This window comes from Gekko japonicus, unplaced genomic scaffold, assembly GCF_001447785.1.
Source record: "Gekko japonicus isolate JY-2015 unplaced genomic scaffold, Gekko_japonicus_V1.1 scaffold677, whole genome shotgun sequence".
NCBI classification, from domain to species: domain Eukaryota; kingdom Metazoa; phylum Chordata; class Lepidosauria; order Squamata; family Gekkonidae; genus Gekko; species Gekko japonicus.
The window spans coordinates 383,740-393,920 of NW_015159730.1; the positions used below are offsets into that span (position 1 = coordinate 383,740).

Sequence of the window (10,181 nt, forward strand, 5' to 3'; positions counted from 1 at the left end):
ATCCTGCCTGGTATTGTGGACTCTGAGGGCTGAGGCCCCCGAGTGAGTTCACGGCAGAAGCCTGATTTGAACCAGCAGCCTCCTGATCGGTAGCTCCGCTTTCAGCCACTGCCCTACCCCAGCAGCTGTGTGTTAGGTTAGGAAAAGGTCTCATGGGGGAGGCTCCGGGTGGGCACCTCGGTAATGTTCAGCTTACCCTGCATTTATTTGGGAACTAACAGCAAACTGCTTGTCCTTTCAGAAACCCAGACAGATCAGGAGGATGCGTACGTGTAAGTCCACTCCGCAGTAGCGGTTGGCTCTGGGCCAGTGCCTTGAGACAGCTTTCCCCCTGCCTCCCCTTCCTGGCTAGACACCAGCGGTGTGTTTTCCTGGTCCCAAAGCCGCAGAATTCTCACAGCAGGGAAAGACAGATTCCAACTTCATCTCCCTCCTGGGCTCATTGCCTTCTTCTACCGCCAACGGGCTTGGCTCTAGGTTTGGGGAGGAACCTGGTAAGGTAATCCCCCCCCCCAATACACATCTGTGCTCACCCCTCTGGTGTCGGCAAGGCAGGGCTTACAGGTGCCAGGGGCTCTCCACTCTGTTATCGGGGTACGGAGGCTTCGAGGGGCAATCTGGCATTGCTTGGCCGACAGAGATGCCAGGGCTGTTGGGCTCTCAGAGGCAAGCATGTCTTCCTTGCTGCCTTCTCCTGGCACACACCCCGCCCCCATCAGAAAGTAGGAGACTGCGGAAAGATGAAAAAAGGGATTCTTCTGCTTGGCGGAAAGGTCTCTCGCTGCTGATCGGGAGAGGCCGAAGCGAGTTTGGAACAGGTGGCGCCGCTCGCATTCTCCACTGCGGCTTTCGATAAACCACCGTGCTGGACAGACTGTTGCTCTGACTCAGGGGTGGCCGTTCTCATCTTCCGTGCCGATATTTGGTGTTTGGAAATTAAAATCTGTCTTTTTTCTTTCAGGGAACCCATCTCCGTAGATTATTACAACTGCAGAAAATTCTTAAGGCCACCCAGCGGTAAGCTTGATGAAGGAGGAGAAGAGATTGGATTTATACCCCGCCCTTTACTACCCAAAGGTGTTTCAGAGCGGCTGACAAATTCCTTTCCCTTCCCCTCCCCACAACAGTCACCCTATGAGGTAGGTGGGGCTGAGAGAGCTCTTGACAGAAACTGCTCTTTTTCAAGAACAGCTCTTATCAGAACTATGGCTTGCCCAAGGTCATCCAGCAGGTGCAAGTGGAGGAGTGGGGAATCAAACCCGGTTCTTCCAGATTAGAGTCCGAGCACTTAATCACTACACCAAACTTAAACACTTAAAACAATTTAACTAACCTGCATTAAGAGGTCAGCTAATGCTTACCAAGATGGGGGGGGCCCCCACAGGTGACTTGGTTTTGTAATGCAGAGAGAAGTACGGAAGTAAGCCAAGGGGGGAGGCTGAGGGGAGTGGCTGGTTTTAGTACTTGGAAGGGAGACCACTAGGCTTGTCAGCCCCCAGGTCCGGGCAGGGGGACGCCCGGTTTCAGGGGCTTCTCCCCACTGTCGACCAGCTGGCTGGCAGGGGAAACCCTGCCCCTAAACAAGGATGTTGCCGTGTGACATCCCTGACGCAATGGCGTCACCCGGAAGTGACATCATTGTGTCGGGGGCATTGCACAGGGACGCTCTGGTGTTGACTTTTGAGGGTTCAATAACGACACACCACAACAGGTTTCTTGAAGCTTACTGACCAGGCTCTCTGTCAGTTCTGTCTCTCTGTACCAAACTGTCTCTCTGACTGCCTGTCAGCAGTGCTTTATTCAGAATCAAGCAGGCTCACACATGGGACAGTGAAAACGGTTACATGAAGAAGCCTTTAACTAGAATCACACTATGAACAGAATGTTCTTTACGCTAAAACTCTCCTCTCTTGCTCGAATGTTGCAAAGTTTGTGCTCTCAGTAATTCAGCAGACTCATGCAGAATCAGAAGACCTTGTGCATCTGCCAAGCCAATCTCCTGGTGAGAATTTGAGATCTCCTGGGCTTGCCTTATGGGAGTCTCTAATTCCCACACTCTGGTATTTGGGCAAACTCTGTGGTTTGAAGGTGGAAAAAAACCATAGAGTTTCATCTAAATACCAGAGCGTCCCCATGCACCGTCCCCCCCCACCCCCGAAATGCCCCCGAATCCCCTCCCCAGAGCAGCCAGGGGACCTGGCAGCCCTGGAAGACCACCAAGGAAGTCCAGGGCTGCTACGTGGGGGCAGACAGGGGCAAACCACGTCTGCTTGTCTCTTGCCTTGAAAACCCGGCGGGGTTCCCGTAAGTCAGTTGCGACTTGACAGCACTCTCCGCCACCACTGCCTCAAGAGAGGAAAGGGACAGACCTGTTCCACTAACAGCAACGCTTTCCTCTACATCCACTCCTTGTGTCTGAGAAAAGCACTGCCATTAGTGGAACGGGGACGCTGGGTCCAACCTGATGGAGTTAACCAAGCGCCTTCTGCCAAAGGTCAGCTGCTTCCCCCATGCTTATAGGTAGTGAACCTCTGCAAAGCAGTCCCTGGGGGAACCTGCTGCCCTTCGGTTTGGTGCAGTGAGAGCAGGCTTGGTGTTGTGGTGGTTAGGAGCAAAGGCTCTAACCTGGGAGAACCAGGTCTGATTCCCCACTCCTTCACATGCAGCTCCTGGTGTGACCTTGGGTCAATCACAAGTTCTCTCAGAGCTGTTCTCTCGGGAGCAGTCCTCAAAAGAGCTCTCTCAGCCCCACCTACCTCGCAGGGTGTCAGCCGTGGGGAGGAGAAGGGAAAGGAGATCGTAAGCCGCTCTGAGACTCTTTCGGGTAGTGAAGGGCGGGGTATGAAAACCAACCCCTCTTCTCTCTTCTTTGTCCGTCTCTCCAATTTTATCTTGGCATTCCTCCAAAGGAGCTCACGGAGTCATCTGGCTGGGAAATGGGAGGCTGTGGTAGATGGACTTTTGGGTCTGATCCTCTATTCCAGTGTTCTGAACCAAAGTTACAGAAGGTACTGAGTATCAGAGGCTACACAAAAAGGGGGGGGAAAGCAATTATCCTTACCTGCGTAAAAACAAGTGGTTATACACAGTGCAGACAATTGCTACATGTGGTGCAAACAATCCCAGTGAAGTGTCGCGATTTCAGCATGTTCCAATAACAAATACATTGCAATCCCGATAAAGTATACTGGAGCTGTTTGCACTGTATATAATAACAACCTGTTCTTACACAGTTAAGGATAATTGCTTTCTTACTTTGCCTTTTTCTGTGTCCTCTGCAGTACCTTTTGTGGCTTCTTACAGAGAGGTCTCTCCTCTTTTTTTGCTCCTGAACCAGAGTTAATCAGCTGTCCTCAAGCAATCAGGTCAAACTCAGATTTTTTCTCCCTGTTTTTGTTCCATGGTGAATTTTACCTTTTCCTTTCTTTCAGAGGACTCTTCACAGTCTTATCAAAATGTTGTTGGGCCGTCGAAGAGCACCGGGTGCGGTAAGTTCTGTCGGATAGGAGATTTTCTGCCTCACCCATTTAAAGCATTGCAAAGTAATATTAAAAAGATCGTCTAGAATGGTTTCTACATTTTCTTTTATATATGTCTACAATGATGCAGACATGTCCTGAGCTTGTCCAGGCTCTATGTAATTGCAGACGTATTTTGTGAGAGGCAGTTGGATCCACTTGCTTTTTGATCACCAGTGGTAATGAACCAGTTTTTGAACTGGTGTAGTGGAGAGGACTCAAAAAGGAGAACAGTGATTTTCCCTATAGAACGGTCCCAGGTCCAGTCCCCAATATCTCCAGTTGAAACTGATAGTTGGGGATTTTTCTGGGCTAAAACCTTGGCAGAGCCTCTGCCAGTTGGAACAAATGAATACGGACCTAAATAGATTTGGGATAAACTTGGGAGCAGGAAGCATCTTATATTCATGTAAGTCAGAGGTGCCGAACTCATTTGTTACAAGGGCTGGATCTGACATAAATGTCACTTTGTCAGGCCGGGCCATGTGTGCCATAAAACGTAATGCCAGATACCAAAGATATAAACTGTATAAAGGACAGCAGCTGGTAAGTTCGGAATTGGTGTATCCTCACTGCACGGCCCCATGGGCTGGGTGGGGGGTGCACAGGAAAACCCACATAGGAAGTCTGAAGAGGCAGCAGCGCTGCACTAGGCAAATATTCCCATGATGCTTGACTGCTGCAGATGAGGTTGTTCTGCCATGCTGAAGCCACAATCAGAGTATCTCTGCCCACTCTCCCCAAACAGTCCCCTCCCTTGCACTAGTTGCTCGCGGGCTGCATAAGAGCCCTGGATGGGCCAGTTCCGCCCCCCGGGCCTTATGTTTGACACCTCTGATAAGTTGTGTTTTACTGGACTGATTGGCAAACTGCCCTGGACTTCATCCATAGCTGATCTTTTGCTTTCTAAACCTGAACTGGGTCTGTCATGAACTGGGCTGTGCCACCAGAGGCCTACTTGGCTCAGGGAGCCTGGCTAGCAGTAGGTGAGGCTGGGCCTACAAGTCCCAGAAGCCCCTGAGAGGTTTTGGAGCCCAAATTGACCAATAGGAAAAGAGGAGGGCTTGGAATAAAAGATCCGGAGCAGCAGGAAAAGCTGTTCTTCCCAGGGAACAGGGCCAGGAGAGGCTGCCGCGGGGAAGAGGCCCTCCTCCTGAGGGAAGGGTGAGTAGTCCAGTGCCACTTGGAATAGTGGGCTAGGGACAGTATATATTTTGACGCGTTAGGGCATTTGATTTCTTTTCACCCAGTTACTGTTATAATTCTGCACCTTGTTGTTTGATCTATAAAATAAACTATTTTCATTGTTCACTCTGCCTGGTCCTCACGCCTATTATTCGGCCAAAAGGGAGGTCAGAAGGTCTTGGGAGTGTACTCTGGGCCTTCTCAAGGGATCCTAAATCCAGAGTGGTGTGAGCCGTCAGAGGGGAAGGTTTTAGCATTTATATTCTGCTCTTCACATGCATTATTTTGTAACCCTTACAGCAACCCTGTAAGGGGAGGGTCTATATTAGTATGTGAAGTTTTCCTTCCTAACACAGCTAATCTATATATCTAATAGCAAAGGCTGTGTATGGATATCTGAATCTGCACATTGGGGACACCTAGGGGGCAAAGAAATTTTCCTGCACATTTAGGGCAATCCCCAGGTGTGCAGAAAAATCTGAAATCTATAAAAAAAACTATAGGGGGGGATACTTAAATCCCTCCAAAAGTAAAGGAGTGTTCCCTGCGCATGCGCAGAGGATGCACTCACCACTAGGAACTGTGGCAGAGCTGTGCAGGGGTTGCTGCCATTGCTGCTGTTGGTGGCAGCAGCGGCGCGGGGGGAGAAGCATTGGCGGGCCGGTGGCTGGGAACTGCGGCCATTGCTGCTGAGGGGGAGCCTGGCCAGCCCCATGGCTAGGTGCCATGCAGGGCTTTCCGCCGTTGCTGCTGGCAGCGGTGGGGGGGGGAGAAGCCTTGGAGGGTTGGTGCTGGGAGCCATGGACATTGTTGCTGTCGGCGGGGGGGGGGGGGGGGGGGAGGGGAGAAGCCTGGCAGCCCGGCGGCTAGGAGCTGCACAGGGCTTGTAAGGACCTAAGAAGAGCCCTGCTAGATCAGGTGGAAGTTCCATTTAGCCCCGCGTCCTGCGTCTGCCAATGATCCTGAACATGAAGGTTCTATTTACTGATTGTAGCCAATAGCCACTGTTAGCCCACCTGTCCATGAATTTGTGCTTGAAAGCCAGGGGCCTTGCGTGGCCCATAAATTCAGTAGGCGTAGCATGAAGGCGGCTTTCCTTTTTGCCCGTCCCGAATTTCCTGCCCTTCAACTTCATTGAGTGATTCAGAGTTCTAGTATTATTTACAACCAGCAAAATTGTATAAATCTTAACTACTGATTGAAATTTAACACAGGAAGAAAAATAAGTGATAAACTGGAGAGGAAGGAAACGTTTGGGAAGAAGGTGTATTGCCGTGTGAGGGACTGGTTTTACTTGACATTTTATTCTGCTTCTTTAGGCTTCCCAGAGATGGCTGTCTATGAAAACAGTGCCGCTGTCAAGTTATGGCAAACCCCGCCTGAGTCAGGTAAGGCCTGGGCTTTTCTGTTGTGCTGACCAGAGCGGCCGTGGATGCATTGCACACCGCGCTGTTCTTGCTGGTGCACGGCCTGCGTTTGAAATGCTCCGTGACCTTGCACCAATGAGAAGAGTGTGTCCAAGAGAAAAGGACAAAATGCGGCAGGGGAAATTGCAGGAAATGGAACTGACCCTTTCACCCCTGAGATGGCTGTTTAAGAGGAGAACCCGAGCCCCCCAGGGTGCATGACCTTCCAGAATATTCTCTGCAGATGAATGGTGGCTGGATCAGCAGACTCACTGTGAAAAAGGGAGGAATTCGGGCAGGATAACACACCTGTGGCTATTCTAGGGTTGCCAGTCTCCAGGCGGGGCCTGGGGATCTCCCGCCTTTACACCTGATCTCCAGTTGACAGAGATCAGCTCCCCTGGAGAAAATGGCTGCTTTGAAGGGTGGACTCCATGGCATTGGACCATGCTGCCCCTCCCCTCCCCAAACCCCGCCCTCTCCTGGATCCAGGTATTTTCCAACCCAGACCTGGCAACCTAGGTTATTCCACTGTGCTGATCAGTGTGGGAGGGACTGCTTGGATTCCCCATGCTAGGCACCGAAATCACTGGGTCCAGCCCTGGGAAGTGCACTGTGCCCTCTCTCCTTGGGTCTGAACTCCTTTGATTTCCCTCTAGGAAGCTCCAGTGATGATGATGAGCCGGATTATGTCAATGCCGGGCCTGGCTGCGTGCCAAAAAGCGGGTATGTGTTCTTATGCATGTCTCCCCCCATCACACTGCGTTGGAGCTTGTGTGGATCTGTTTCATTTAACATTCTGGGCCGTCTCCTTCACAGGCTCAAGTATCATAGCAATTCTCCTTCTTTGTGAGTGATTCCATCCCTGTTACTGGCCGACTCACTGGTTAATAACCTCTTGATAAGCCCTGCTGTCCGTGCTCATGCCAGCAGACTGGGGCAAGGCTTTTTCAGTGGTGGCCCCTCATTTGTGTTCTGTGGTCCCCTCTGAGGCTCACCTGGCACCTAGCCTACTTGTTAATATTATTTTCTCAGGCACCAGGCTGTCACCTAAAGGTTTCGATCTATTTCGGCTGTTTATATGGTCTACTTCTTGCCTGCTTTACAAGGCAGCTAAATGATTTGTGTTGGGTTTTTATGCTCGCTCTGGGTTTTTAATGGTTTGTTAATTTTACTTATATCTATTTGTCTCAATGTCTGTCATCTGTCTATCTCTGTCTTCTATCATCTATCTATCCATCCATCCTTGCTGGACAAACTAAAAACAATCCCTGTGTTGCATATTTCCCCCCCCCCCCAGCCATATTAAAATCCCTGAGCTGTCCTCCCACCCCCCCAATCTCTGACAAGTTAGCTAGAAGCAACAGCAAGAATGTGGTGGGGGAAACCTCACCAGGGATATCAATATGGAGCGATTTGGCCTATTGAACACTTCAGAATAGCCTGCTAGTGCCGGCTTCATGCAGCTCTCTGGGAATTGTTTTCTTTAGCTCAAAATAATTATATTTTTCCCCTGTTTTTAAAATTCTGCTTTTCCTCTACAGTATGATACTCAATAAAAGCCAAAATGACAGCCACAAAACCAGTCAATGCTCCAGTTCCAAAATGGGATGGAATAATTGAAGGACCATCTCTTCTGTTGCTCTGGGATGATACGATGGCTCAGAGGAGGAGCTGTCTGTGATCCAGAAAGTGCCTGGTTTAAATTCTGGCTCTGCCACAGACGCAGTAGGTGGGCTTAGGCAAGCAGCTGTTCATCAGGCCCTGCAATAAAGCTGGTTTGCTTTACAGTGCTGTTGTGAGGATTCTGACATAAGATGCACAAAGCCCTTGAAAACACTATAGAGGTCAAGCATGGCAAACTTTTTTTCCTTGCCCAGGTTTCCTGCTTAAGAATTGGGAAAGAATGACTCAACAGCCGCCAGGATCTCATCGATCTTCCCCGATGAGACTATTGATGCCGTTCAGGATTTCTTTGTCTTCTGCCGCCTCTTTCACACTGACCGGCAACTCTGAGGAGATACTCTGACCTCAAGAGCAGGACTCCACTCCAAAATCAACCAGAACGGGGGGCGGGGGGGGGACATCTGGGCAGTTTATACTTTAAACGTAGCCAGGTGGTGGTTTATGAACTCTGCGCAAGTTCTGCAGACTTCAAAAGTGAAATGGATGCAGGTATTTAAGAACGCCAGATGTAGATGGGGATGGAATAACATGGGAGTCCTCCACGTTGTGAAATAGTTACTGAAATGGGGTTTTTTGTATCAGTAAAGAGCTTTCACGGCTACGCAAGGTGCCGAATCTTCACATTTTGAAGTTTTCAAATGTTCGTTTTGAAAGGTCCTCGATTGCCATAAAACAAAGGGGGGAAAGTTGCCCTCCCCTGCCCCGCACTCCAAAGGGAGGGCTTGTTCCCAAACCTTGCAGGCCTTTGGCAGTTTTGAATGCCCAAAGATACACTTTGATATTTGCACGAGAGGAGAGGAGTTATTTGCTGTAACGGCTATGCTGAAGGGATGAATATGAAGCTATCTTATAACCAGGGCAGTTTTTGTAGAAAAAGCCCAGCAGGAACTCATTAGCGTAATAGGCCACACCTAACAGCAGAAACTCATTAGCATATTAGGCCACACCCCCATGTTACCAGAAGTGTGGTCATCCAGCCACACCCACCTTTTGCTTCTTATTCTGTTTACCTTGTTTGTTGTCAAAACCCAGGGCCTTTTTTTGGAGCAGGAACTCCTTTGCATGTTAGGCCACACACCCCTAATGTAGCCAATCCTAATGAGTTCCTGCTCTTGGGTGTGGCCTATTATGCTAATGAGTTCCTACTGGGCGTGGCTAACTCAGGAGCCAGCCGGAACTCCGTTCCTGTGCGTTCCTGCCCCAAAATAGCCCTGCTTATAACCTAGGCCTGACTGTGGGTCTATCTAGCTCAGAAGGATTGCCTGCGGTGATGGGCAGCAGCTCAGGAAGATGAAAAGGTCTTTTTCCAGTGGCTGCTACTTTGGAGGCTTCCCACTCCTCACCAAAAATCCTCACCTTTCTGCAGGTAGAAACGTGTGCAGCAGGGCTGTCTCTTCTCTTAAGTGCACTGAACTGCTTAACGCTCTACTGCATTTTTTCCCTTATAGCCAGTAAATTAATTGTAGTTACTGTGGTATGTTCAGCGACTCCCTCTTGACAGGGGAACAGAGGGCTAGGCTGTTTAGCATGACATTTATTTCCCCACGTCTGTGTCTGTCAAATTTACCAAAGTGGAACATACTCAAAAGAAGGAGAGATTGGATTTATACCCTGCCCTTCACTATCTGAAGGAGTCTCAGAGCGGCTCACAATCACCTTCCCTTCCTCTCCCGACAACAGACACCCTGTGAGGTAGGTGGGGCTGAGAGAGCTCTCTCGGGAACTGCTCATGAGAGAACAGCTCTGAAAAAACTGGTGACTGACCCAAGGCCACCCAGCTGGTTGCATGTGGAGGAGAGGGGAATCAAACCCGGTTCTCCCAGATTAGAGTCGGCTGCTCTTAACCACAACACCAAACTGCCTCTCAGATTTATTAAGCCATTCCCAGTCTGTTAAGCCTGTGCTCTTTGAGTTTTCCCAGCACCTGTGACCTGAGATCCCTTGCCCGAAGGAGCCAGGATATTCTCCAAAGCAACTGCTGTGGTCCCTCTCCCTCCCAATCATCCACCCTGACTGGCAGCAGAGAGAGAAGTATTTCTCTGCTACCCAGAGACCCTTTACCTGGAGATGCATGTGGAAGTTCACAGGTTCAATTCCAGCAAAGCAGGGGCTTGGCCCCTAAGCTGCAGCCTGTGAAGAGCTCCTTGGACTGACATTCATCAAGCTCGTCACATTCCCAAAGCTGTATTAATACCCTCCCCAAATTAGGGATCAAGGTTAGGAAGCCACAGGTGCTCCTTTTGAAGAGACATTTTTTTTTTTTTTGCATTTTTGTGTGCATGTGTGTGCCCGTGCCTGGAAGTCATGGCGACCTCTGGCAACTCCTACGGAGGACATTCAGAGAAGTGTCTTGATAGCTTGCCTCTGCCTCCCATCCAAGTACTTG

The 10,181-nt window shown here is 49.9% G+C and overlaps 1 protein-coding gene across 1 annotated transcript in view; it reads left to right on the forward strand.

The window, feature by feature from the left end:
• Window positions 1-8,175, forward strand: part of LAT2 (linker for activation of T-cells family member 2) — a 15,497-nt gene extending 7,322 nt beyond the window's left edge. The window contains exons 5-10 of the mRNA XM_015428275.1: window positions 242-272; window positions 962-1,017; window positions 3,432-3,488; window positions 6,023-6,091; window positions 6,769-6,835; window positions 7,990-8,175. Of these exons, the coding sequence (XP_015283761.1) occupies window positions 242-272; window positions 962-1,017; window positions 3,432-3,488; window positions 6,023-6,091; window positions 6,769-6,835; window positions 7,990-8,002 (293 nt within the window). The 3' untranslated portion in view covers window positions 8,003-8,175. The remainder of the gene's footprint in view (window positions 1-241; window positions 273-961; window positions 1,018-3,431; window positions 3,489-6,022; window positions 6,092-6,768; window positions 6,836-7,989) is intronic.
• The last annotated feature ends 2,006 nt before the right edge of the window (window positions 8,176-10,181 follow it).